At 48.6% G+C, this 11,967-nt stretch overlaps 1 protein-coding gene across 11 annotated transcripts in view; it reads right to left on the minus strand.

Annotated features, from left to right (window-relative positions):
- The window catches only part of LOC106747641 (E3 ubiquitin-protein ligase HUWE1), a 20,878-nt gene extending 8,980 nt beyond the window's left edge, over positions 1-11,898 (minus strand). For 2 of the 11 annotated variants that reach the window (XM_014625366.1, XM_014625369.1), the window contains exons 1-18: positions 10,031-10,075; positions 9,683-9,901; positions 9,295-9,534; positions 9,160-9,222; positions 8,867-9,091; positions 8,436-8,707; positions 8,073-8,349; positions 7,271-7,915; positions 6,899-7,168; positions 6,305-6,814; positions 3,518-6,213; positions 3,137-3,377; positions 2,903-3,056; positions 1,591-2,821; positions 959-1,100; positions 768-873; positions 389-679; positions 58-199 (exon numbers count right to left, since the gene is read on the minus strand). In XM_014625366.1, the coding sequence (XP_014480852.1) occupies positions 58-199; positions 389-679; positions 768-873; positions 959-1,100; positions 1,591-2,821; positions 2,903-3,056; positions 3,137-3,377; positions 3,518-6,213; positions 6,305-6,814; positions 6,899-7,168; positions 7,271-7,915; positions 8,073-8,349; positions 8,436-8,707; positions 8,867-9,091; positions 9,160-9,222; positions 9,295-9,534; positions 9,683-9,901; positions 10,031-10,075 (7,769 nt within the window). Of the gene's footprint in view, positions 1-57; positions 200-388; positions 680-767; positions 874-958; positions 1,101-1,590; positions 2,822-2,902; positions 3,057-3,136; positions 3,378-3,517; positions 6,214-6,304; positions 6,815-6,898; positions 7,169-7,270; positions 7,916-8,072; positions 8,350-8,435; positions 8,708-8,866; positions 9,092-9,159; positions 9,223-9,294; positions 9,535-9,682; positions 9,902-10,030; positions 10,115-10,297; positions 10,395-10,730; positions 10,790-10,896; positions 10,954-10,994; positions 11,154-11,477 lie in introns of those variants that run through there. The other 9 variants (XM_014625360.1, XM_014625362.1, XM_014625364.1 and 6 more) reach the window with 9 other exon arrangements.
- Positions 11,899-11,967: the final 69 nt, after the last annotated feature.

An 11,967-nucleotide genomic window follows, 5' to 3' on the forward strand; every position in this document is an offset into this window, starting at 1 on the left:
ACTTACTATTTGCACATACGAGATATACTATTGAATAGTCAAAATGTCAATGCGTACCTTTGTAATATTACAGGAGGATTTGGACTGCGTGGATTGGACAACTGAAGGTACTGATACCGTCTCTGCCGTAGAGCACGTTGAGACCTGTTGCTCGCGGTGTCCAAACTTCCTTGCGATATCAGCAGAGGATGAGTAATACCTACGTATAAACAAACAAATGATTATGATTTTAGTCTATACGATCACTCGAGAACAGATGCTTTCATTCATACTTAGTGAATAAACAAAGACAGAATGATGTTTGGGTCGACTTATGTTGCTAAAAAATGGAAAGTACTCAATGAAATATTTATGGGAAAACATCACATATAATTATTTTCGTTCTTACCATTGTTCTCCGAAACAGTGGGAGGTTCCTCGAACAGACCCAACGGTAACGGGAAAGTCGTGTTCCATGTGGGAAGACTCGGACGCGTAGTAACCGGCGTCGATGTATTCGCGATGTCCTGATTCTCGATGTTGTGCTGTATCATAACAACATTGCCGCCATCGCGCTCGTTGGATGGAAACATGCGAAAGACGCCGCCTTCACCGGCGTCTTCGTAAAATTCTATTCCATCCTCTTCGTAATTGGACGAACCTTCCTCCTCTTCCTCCTCCTCTTCCTCGTTCTCTTCACCTGCGATAATAATAATAAATGAGATTAAAGAGATATACGATCTTTCTACTTCGCTCGGCGTTGCGGCGTATCAAGCCGTCTCATCTACCATCGTCTTCCTCCTCCTCCTCCTCATCCTCGTCGTCCTGCACCTCGTCCTCATTATCATCAGATGGATTGCTATCGGAATCCGAATCGGAACTCATTAGGTCCTCCTAAAATGGAACTCGTTGTAAATTCAGAAAGCAAGATGGGAAGCATCCGATTGTAAAATAAAACGAGGAAAGAAAGCGACGTTACTCTTACTGTGGTATCGCGAGTAGGATCGAAATCGCCTTCCGCGTCGCGCATCGCGAGACTTTCGTCATCAATGTCCATTGGCCTGTGCGGACGGGAAGATTGTTCTTCCGCCACGGCTGAGCCGTCCCTGGAAAACATTACACTACTTGATTATAAGTACTGCAGCCTTCACAGATTTAAGGGTCTATTAAATATAAATAAAGATTCGCAGAACGCGTGCAACACATAATTTATAACAATAATAAAGCAAAAGAATTCCCGCAACTTAGAAAGTGGCGTGTTCGAATAAATTATCATTAAAAAATCCGCACGTAGAAACACTCGATTGATGAATCGTACGGGACGAAAGACGTTCAGTTTTAGACACACACACTCACACACGTTAGGAAAAGAAAATCATACAAAATGCGACCCGTGTGCAAACGGTGTTCCACTTCTGTCAAATGCAGGAAAGCATTAATCTATTCAATTCAATATCTTTCATTTTGTCATGTTAAAGTTACCGTTACATAAGAGAACAAGAGAGAGAGAGAGAGAGAGCATACATCTCGATGAAACGCAAAGAGAGATTCTACAGAATTGCATGACGTTCGTCGGAATCTGATTATTTCCATCAATTTGGGTGTCGTTACCTCTCGAGAAGCTGATCCATAATGTCCTCCAAGGCTGCCTCATCGCCTTCCTCGTGCACCTGGCCCTCGGAAGCCGGCTCCAGACTTTCCGCGGTCACGGAGATGTCGTGCTCGGTATTTTCCGCGTCCTCGTTGGCCTCCTCGCCCACGGCATGCGTGGCTTCAGACGTCGTCGTGCCGGTCTGTTCCCCGATCGGCTCTTCCTGGACCGTCCTGTTCTTCGGCTTCGTGAACTTGTTATTGACTGCCCCCGGCATCGGTTGATTGATGATGCGCGACAAAGTCTCGAGCGGCTTCAAGGCGGCATTAATCGTAGCGGCCATGTTCGGGCTGGACAGGTCCAGGCTGTGTGGTATCTTAGCCAAGTCGGTGATGATACCTTTCCTCAGCATTATCCGCACGATGTAATTGACGTTGTTGTACTGGTGGGCCTTCAGAGATGCTCTTAGCTGAGTGTGCGATGTCGGCGGGCAACTGTCGATCATAGTGGAGATCAGGCCGATCAGCAGCTGCAGTTGCGCGTGCTTCTCGGAGCTTTCGGGAAGCGCGAGCGTCCTGGTAAGGGCTGCCTTCACCTCGGTCACCAGAGTCGTCTGCACGTCCGGAGAATGATTGCACGACGCGATAGCGGCAATCAACATTCTGGCCATGCTGCTGCACGTTCGGTCGCCCGAGTTTTCCGGCAACATGGGCAGGAGCTTGTCGAGCAAGAACGCCAAGGCTGTCGTGTCCTCGGACACCATCTCGCTCTGGCCCGCTCGATACGTGTGCTCGGTGATCAGACTGGCGACCGCTCCGTAAGATCGAACAGCTTCCGCCAATATCTTCAATATCGCGGATTTCGTCAGCACGGGCTTCTTCGCTTCCTCCGGCTCGACTTTGCTGTTACTACTGATGTCAGTGTATATCTTCAAGGGAATAATCTGCGACACTTGATCGTCGTCGTCTAGGGGATCGTTGGTGGTCGTTGTATTGTTTCTCAGCACATCTCGCCGCGAGGATGTCGACGATGACGCGTTACCAATCGCCGTGGAGGATGTCGAGTGCGAAGTCTTCTTCTCGGGGCTCGTAGGAGTGGTCGTGCCGTCGTCCGATGAGACCGGCATCGGCTTGATTAGCGCGTTCAACAGGTCGCGAATAACACCTATGGATACTTCTTCCACCATCGGCAATGCTGGAGAATGACTAGGAGGTAGGGCCTTGACGACCAGCCTGTTGTCGACGTCGTCTTCTGAAAAACGGAGAGGATGCAAACGGGACTTGGAGGCATCCGAAATCGATCGGTAGAAAAATACGGACTGACGGGACTCACTTTTCAGGACGCTTATGTCGACTCGGAGGATATTTTCGCACACTTCCTTGTACACTTCCGGATTACGGCAAACGGCGCTACTGATCTGCCGTGTCATGAAGAGTATCTCTTTGTACGCGGGAGGTATGTTGATCTGCGTACGGGTGCGAATAACCTGGAACGAGGGAAATCAGCGATGGTGATACATTACTACGTTACTGCGCGAGGAGTAGTGCACGATGCGCGCAAGCATACCTTCTCCATAGCGAGACGGAGCGTACGCGGCTCCTCCAGGGTGTGCCGTATCAACAGAGTACTCAGATTTATGCAACCGGTGAAGCTGCTCATTTGCGTCATCTCGAGGAGCAACTTGACACCACCCTCGCGCGCGAACACCTCCGCGTTCTTGTAGTCCCTCGTTAGCCGCAGACACACCTTCATCAGAGCGTGTAATGCGTCCCGATCGACTGGGATTGCCAATAGCTTCACACAGGCGCTGTATAATATACGTTCCATAAAGTGCGGTCACTCGCTCGCATTTCATCGTGTACCGCAATATTCGACACAGTGATACGTGTTCGCGTATCATCCGAGCCAATCGGTTAAGTATACATAACAGAGAGAGAACGTTCTTACCGCACGATACTCGGCGCTATGCTGGGATCCAATCCTTGCACCACCGTGTTCCGTTTCTCCTCTATCGGGCTCTCGTCGGTGTCCATGTTGGAATCGGAGCCCGAGCCACCGTCCTCGTTGTTGCCTGTGTTCAGCTTGAAGCACATCGTGATGGGACGCCTGTTGTCGGTGTCCTCGTTCACCTGAGTCATGCAGGAGAAGGTGATGAGGTAACGGCGCCGACTGCACGAGATCCTGACGCTCGACTCGCCGGCCCAGTAAGCGTCGTTGATGATCCTGTTGTTCATCGGCGAGTAGAGGGTCCATTTACCGGTACTCAAGTCAAACCACTTCCACGCCCTGGTGGTGACCTTGTGCATCAGCTGCTTACGCTTCGTCAGTATCGCCACCTTTTCCAAACGGTCTATCAGCAGCAACAGCGGCGCCAGCCACTTGGGCGTCTTCACGCCGCTCGCCGCGCCACTGTCTTTGCTGTCCTTCGTCAGCCTGTTCTTGGTAGCTGTGAGCGGACCCTCGCTTACGACCAACAACCGCACGAGTTTGTCCAGTATCGCGCACTCCTCCACTATCTGCGCACACGGCACTCGCATCTCTTGGAACGTGCCCTCGAAGAAGAGGGTGTAAAGGTAGATCCGACCGGCTACTTTGTTCGCCTCCTCGCACTCCACCAGCCGCGTGCCGGCGTTCTCGTCCGGGCCCTCGGCGACCTCGATCAGATGATCCACCAGACCGCCGATCTCGCGTATCAGCTGCCGCAGCATGCTGTCCCGCCACTCGTCGCCGTTACGCTTCGTGATCGTCACTAGGAGATCGCATATCCGATAAACCGTGTCCGGCATCAGATCCAATAGGTTCAGACACTGGCCCAGGGCGCTGTGCGTGAACTCGTCTATATTCTCCGTAATGGTGGTCTCCCTGGCGAACTCTTCGATGCCCATGCCGATCTTGTGAGCGTCCGGTGAGTCGAGCGACACCGCGATGGCTTGCATGAGATCGTCGTCGGTTTCCACGTCCATCACCTGTCCGCCCACGTCGTTCAACGAGGCGTCGGGTCTGCGAAGAGTCGCGGGGTTCGTCAGGAGGTAATCCGTCGCCTGCTCGACCGTCAATGTGTGCATCAACGCTTCTATACAGTGCGCCCTGCTGAAGCCCATGTCCATCAGTTGTCGGAGATACTCCGGGTTCACATCCGCCTCCAGCGGCTCATCCCTGCGATCCGTGCCGCCGCTCCTAGCGATACCGCTAGCGCCGCCCCCGCCGCCGCCGCCGCTACCGCCACCGCCGCCGCCGCCGCCGCTGCCGCCGCTGCCACTCGCCACCGCACCCTCCACGTTCTCTTCCTTCTTCTCGGTGCGTTCCTTGATGATCTTCTCTCCCCGTAAGATATGTCGTAAGATGGACAATATCGACTCGGTCATGCGAGCTCCGTAGTTCTTCAGCGGCTTCTTGCCCCACATCAGCATCACCGCCTCGAAAGCCTTCTTGTGTATGTCGGTGAGATACTTGATCGGCTCGAAATGAGGCTCCTTGAACATACCGCTACACTTGGCCGACACCACGTGAGGCGAGTCCAAGATGGCTTTGGGATTGACCATTTTCTCGAGCAGCATCAACCAAGCGTCCAGGAATTCGCCAGTACCGTCCGGCAAATTCGGATGCTCCAATCCCTCCGATAAGGTGAACTGGCCACCGCCGGACAACGCCCAATGGAAGGTGGCGAAGAAGGAGTTCTGGCCGCCCAGAGTGACGAATTTGTGAAGCATCAGGTGATAAGGGTGTCTCTTTTCGTCGAAGAGCATCGGCGAGGTGAATCCCACCGAACAGATGAGAAAGGTCAACTTGAACTTTGGTATCGGCGACGGGGGCAATTTGTCCCACGACAGGCCGCGTGTCAATAAAGAATTCAGGGAGGAGGCGACCTGTCTCGCCGCTTGCGACGGAAGAGCGGGTGTCAGTGGCATCTGTTGGCTTCTGCGCTGCCGAACTGGAGAACCCATGCATAGTTTGACGAGCAGTCCGAACAACTCGGCAAGTGCTCGGCCGAGTCTCGAGGACGCCCCGAGCAGCGGCTTGATGTATTTGAGCTGGTAACTGTTCGGCGATGTTCTGCCGGTGCTCACGTTCGGCTTGTCGTCAACTTCCATCGGCACCGGTGGCGGATCTGTGCTGAGAGCCTCCATCGCTGTAGTCATCCCGTTACTGCCCATATCCGCTGACGCAGTGCCGGACCAGGTGGACGATTCGCCTTCGGTCTTCAGCTCCGGCGGCATTAACTTGTCCATATCCTCTTTCCCGAACTCACATCCGGCCGGTATGATATCCTCGCTGCATAACGCAAGCAGCAACGTACTTTCCCAAACGAGAGACATATAAAGTTCAGATAAACCCCTGAGGACGCTCAGACCTAATTCGGAGCCCCAGTGATTCATGGAGAGGTTACGAATTTCGCTCTGGCTGGTACGGCAGACGTGAACGAACATCACTACATATCCGTGAGCAGCGTTCATCGCGTGCAAGAGAGGTGTTGCGGTATCGCTGGTAAATGCCGTTTCAAGATTCGGTGCTGACGCAAGTTCATGTAACAATACGGACCCACCGGGCGTCTCCATGTGACTGTGAAGCGGCTTCAACAAGTTCAGCACTTCGTTCAACTGGGACAAACCCGTCTTGAGGACCGACGGCTCATGCGCAAGGTTCTGCCAACAAAACATAAAGATCGCTTATGATACACTTCGTACGTGTATAAAACGTCGTGACTTCAATAAAGTACACAAATATCGAACGTACCAGGATACTTTTACACACCGACGCCACGGACTGGGCCGCTTGAGCGACGGGATAATCCACGGGCAGATTAGGTAAACCCAAGATCGAGAGTAGCGGCACGAGTCCCTTTTGATTGACGAACTCTCTGCAGTGATCGTCGGTCGAGTTATTGCTCAGAATAGCATCGACGAATTTCATGACGTTGTGAATGTATTCGACCAAGGCGATGGGTGTTTTTTCCCTCGGTTGAGGCGGAGGTCCGGGTTGTGCGGGCGACGGCGAGGGTTGTTCTTCCCGCTGAGGATGCGAACTGGTGCTCGCTTCCTCTTCGTCCTCCTCCTCCTCGTCGCTGCTGCTACCACCGCCACCACCTCCAGCACCACCGGAGTCTCCCACTCCGACGCCGACCGACTGACCGGAGGACTGACGATTCCCGGTCGTGGTGTTCGATGGTGAATTGTCGGATTTACCGGCGGCGCGCCAGCATATGTACCGAGGATCGCAGCCCAATACGCATAGCTCTTTGAGTAACTGGTGAAAACAAACATTTGAGAAGCAGGCGTCGAGATTAGTAACTACCTAGGAAGTGCATCGTTCACTCCTCGCAAATAATACCTTAATAATAGCCGCAATGGCGTCTACTTTTAAGCTTGGTTGATGCCTCATCAGCTCGTCCATGGCATTGCCCAGGTTCGAAGCTGTGTCTCCTAGTGGATCAGCGCTTCGTCGTCGACGCATTGCCGAGAGATAGACGGGAGAAAGAAGTACTTTGAACAAGCGCTCAAATGGTCGGCGCTTTACAAAAGACTCAAGACCGCGCTGATTTAAACATAAAGCACTGAACACATTAGGTAGCGAGCCCAATACTTCTCTAGTGGCAGGAACCTGAAATGTCAAGTTTCGGTACATTTTCAGACAATGTTAATGCATCCAGCGAGGCTATATTCATATGGCATCACGATCAATGCGATCCTTCGGTACACTCACTTCTTTAATGAGTAGAGCATGGAGCACAACGTCAGTCAAACCGTTGTCTTGCAGGGACGACAACAAGGAAGGTTCTTGGAAAACGTACACAGTCACAACATCGGTAGCGAGCAAAAACAATGAAGGTCCATAGTATTCCGAGTTACTTATGATGTGCTTCAGAGAGGACGGCAACGTACCCTCCATGACATGTCGTATACTGTCGGAGAATGCCGGATCTTGAATAGCCTTTTTAAGAAAATTCAACATTGACTTTAGAAGTGCCGCTCGTTGCGGTAAGCATGTCTTGCCGGTCTTGGCGGCAGAATAGTCCGGTTGCTGTTCGCTCTTTTCGTCCGTTTTCGAACTCATATTTTCGTCTTCCGAAAACTCCATAGGATTGGAGGACTCCTCTCGTTCGTCGAAAGTCTCGTGGGCGCGTCGCGACGTGGAAGATTCCTCCTCCCTGTCCACCGACCTCTCTCGCGAGGTCTGCGGAGCTTCCTGATACAGCAACGGTTCTATCTCAAATGGTTGTTCCTTTCTACACACATTGACTTCCATGTCTAAACGGTTGATGAAGCTCGCCAGACCGCCGTGTGTTTGAAAACCTTGCATATCTATATTTGTTATCAAGTCTATAACACGTACTGCCCTCGTTACAAACTGTAAAAGAACGAAGGATCAACAAAATGCGACGATCTAGCGTTAGGGAGAATAATTATATAAAGCACAAGTAGGTCGTAATATTTTTTGTTGTTAGTACGAAATGCGTTGAGAAAAGAGTTGAGAAAATGCGTTACGAATTTGACCAAGTAATTACCGTAATGTGTTCCAGCTCACTGCCCGGCCAATTTATGACTTTCAAGAGACTCTCCATCATACCACAGCTGACGAGTGCTTCTCCACCTGCCTCGTAACTAGCAAGATGATAGAGAAAACTGAACAAAGCTGTCGCAAGAGGCAACGGGAACGGCTGTCCGTCTGACTGTGGTGAGGTCAACGTTGTTATACAAGTGCGAACCAAAACCGGAAGAAATCCATGATACGAACTGGCTCCAGTGACATCGATAATCATATTCAAGCGCGAGCCTGGTTTCCTGAAAGCGCACCAGCGAAGGTCAGTATCACTAGTGAACTGATGAAACTAGTGAAGTGATGGGATAAGAAGTACATCTATACTGACTTAGGGAAGTGTGGATTACGATCCAGATGTATAATACTTGTAAGGGTGCGCAAGGCTGCCGCGCGAATTTCAACAAGATGAGCATGTGGGAGTTCCAATAATTCAACCAGTTCCTCGAGGAGTCCAGCGTGAAGGAGACTATGCGCGTTTTCTTGCAACGCGTTGCTATATACGAGCACGGATAGTGCTTGAAGTCGCGCTTGCACGCATTGCAGTCGTCTTCGATAATCCGAAAAACTATGTGCTAGCCTTATGTGTGTCAATAGAGCCATCTAAAAAAAAAAAACAAGTTTCGAGATTTAAAAATACCGTCCGGTACACGTTGTGCATATTATATATGTTTAGTATTAATAAACTGTATCTATTGGAATTTTGGTAATTTTTGTAGAGCAGAAGCTGCGGAAGAAGCAATATCTGAGCATCATCTTTACCTGCCGTTCCTGGGGTACGTTGTAGACTTTCAACAGATCGTTCATGATCTGTGCTGGGGTTTTTCCAAGTTTGTCAACAGCTTCTATATGTATATATGTTACAAGATTCGCTTGACCAACTTTCTTTGTACTAGGAAGCGATGTACCAGTTGTTGACGGTTCCGACACGGTCGGGTTTTCCGCGTAAAACTCAAAATGTAGTGTTGTAGCGCTCGCCGGAAATGGCTGCAAGATCCAAGATAATAATATTAAGTTGTACCGCACCCAATTACATATTAATTATGTACACTTACCTTCTCTGGATATTCCTTGCAGCATTCTGCCAAGCCAAAACCATTTTCCTTACCTCCCCAACTCTATAATGGATAATTCATTACATATAATTGATGACTGTCAAATTGTTCAAAATATGAATTTAAATCACTAACCTCCGCTAGATGATTAAGCCTGCTAAGCAAAGCCTGCCGTTTGTCATTATTTAGACGTGTAATAAAATTACTGCGTTTACTAAACATGTACAGGAGATTTAATACACCGAGAACTACATGCATGTCACAACTTGATAACAAAGTAACCAAGTGTTCCATGCTGTTGTACAAATGCCGTGAGAATGAGTGCTCAATCAACAATGTTGTGAAGTGAAGAACCCAGAGAAGCAGCTCTTTTGCCTGTATCAAATTAATAATCATATACATATATGTATATAAAATATTTCATACACTCGTATAATTTCAGACTATTACATAAACCAACATTTATAATATATATTTTTCCATCAGTTCTCATGCTGATAAATTAATCGCTCATTAAACAAACCTCTCTATTTTGAGGAAGATCACACGCTAATTCCCATGGATTATCAGGACTTCTTGCCGCAGCCTCTTCTAAAATACTGTCACTGAGATCTAAGACATCAATCCAATGAAATAATTCACACTTTCCAAAGGTCCATGCATCTATTTGCTTGAGCTCCTCTAACAACTCTGCATGAGAGCAGGAGCGCAGCTTATTTATGAGTGTCTGACATTCTGCGGGCTAAACATTTATTATATCATTAATCTCTCATCAAGATATAGTAATTTACATAAAATATAAAATTCCGTAGAATTCTAAAGGAGAAATAAATTAATAAATGCTCAAGTAGAAACTATGCAAAAAACTTACCACTTCAGAAGTGCATTTTTTCAGTCTGCTGCGATCGATCTTCATTTTGATGTGTTAATAATATATACTTTCCAAATTTAATATCTGAAATACAAGTACGAACATATAATATATTGCTTTTATTGTAATTAATGAGATAGAAGTATAATTAGTCACACGTTATCGCAGATGACTAATTATACTTTTATTGCATTCTATAGATATCATATGACTGTAATTTAGTATCATGAGTGAATAATGGTAAAGCACACACACACACACACATACACAGTAAATTATTCAGTCAGAATACATTCTATCCGACTATTGAAGTATCGTAAGATGTTCCTGGATACAATTGCTGTTATTTACAGATTTACTTGGTCCTTATGATAAAACATCTCGCAGATTACTAGCTCTTGAAAGCAAATTTCTTTGTTTGTATATAACTGAACACACTGCAAGAAGATTTTAACATATTTATATACATTCTGAAAACATGCTTTCATACTTCGTAAATTATGAAGCAACTAAGAAAGATAACCTCAAACTACATCATTATTATTTGCAGTTACAACACCAAATAAATAAAATTATCCAAGCCTGATTCTATGACCTCAAACTTTCATAAAGTCTTGTAACATTGTGTATAAGTTTACACACTAAATATTGAAGGGCAGAATCGACAAACAAAAACGAGCCAAGACACAATTAGAAGTACCAATAAATTGAATTGTAACAAATATATGGTTGGCAAGGAACAGCCATTATATGCATCATTCTTACACAATTTCTCACTTGTGTAGCTTTATTCCTAAAAAAAAACGTGGACGTGTAACCCAACATTACGAAATCGGTTGTAACATAAAAAAAAGAACTTTCCTAACCTTCGTAACACTGTTCCTACTTCAACAATAAATCAGGCTCATGACTCTCTCTCTCTCTCGCTCTTTCTTTCTCTCTTTGTCTTTCCAATGAAAATTACCCGTCGACTCGATGCTCCGGTTTCTCGTGACGCTTACTCCGCGGGAAACACGCGCAACGCGAGGGATAAGGCGACGCGTAGTTTCGGCAGATCGAAATCGTGCTTAATCTGCACAGTCATCAGCGCACAGAATGCGCCTAACCTATGCGGGACAAACGGTAAAGTAACAACAGAGCCTCGGCGGCGATCGGTCGCACTGCTACATCTCGCCCGTGCCCTCGTAAATAAGCGCTGAAGGTGAGAAGAGGCGTGCGCCGTTTCGAACAGTTAAACGGAAGAGGGTTTCTCTCGCGCGAGTCGAGAGAAAGAGAAAGAGAGACAGGAAAAAAACGTAGTCTCTCGCGCGCTCGCGTACACGACGAGAAAGAGAGAGAGAGAGAAAGAGAACGGGAAGGTGAGGGAGGGAGGAAGCGAGAGAGAAAGAGATAAAGAAAGAAATAAAGAGAGAAAGAAAGAGGAAAAAGGAGAACGAGCGAATCTCACCTGGCGACGAGCCGCCGTTCGACTACGCTCCCTAATAACGCGGTGCTGCTCGGCCTAGCCTCGTCGTACGTCCGCGAGTTTGCGTTGCTGATGCGCTTCTTCACGTCAAGAGCGTGGCGATGCGGCACGGGCATCGCGGTCGCGTCGAACCCGCGAGCCCGATAGCAGCACTTGCCCGTCCTGCTGCCGCCGCTGATGTTGCTGTAGCTACTTCTGCTTCCGCTTCTGACGCTGCTATCAGGCTCTGCCGTCGTAGACCCTTGTCTCGTCAGCCAGCTTTTTGTCATTAACGACTCGTCGCGCGGCCGCACGTTTGATACGTCGTGCGACTGCGATCTACGACCCGACAAAGACGGCAGGAGGAACGAAATAGAGAAGGAGGAGGCGAGAACGGTCGCCGGAGAGAGAGAGAGAGGGGGGAGGGGGCCGTTGGCAGCGGGGCAAGGCGCAGGAGGAGGGGGGGGGGGGCGGCCCGGCGAGAGATCGGGGG

Source organism: Dinoponera quadriceps, unplaced genomic scaffold (assembly GCF_001313825.1).
Source record: "Dinoponera quadriceps isolate SergipeBrazil2010 unplaced genomic scaffold, ASM131382v1 scaffold1395, whole genome shotgun sequence".
Lineage (NCBI taxonomy): Eukaryota > Metazoa > Arthropoda > Insecta > Hymenoptera > Formicidae > Dinoponera > Dinoponera quadriceps.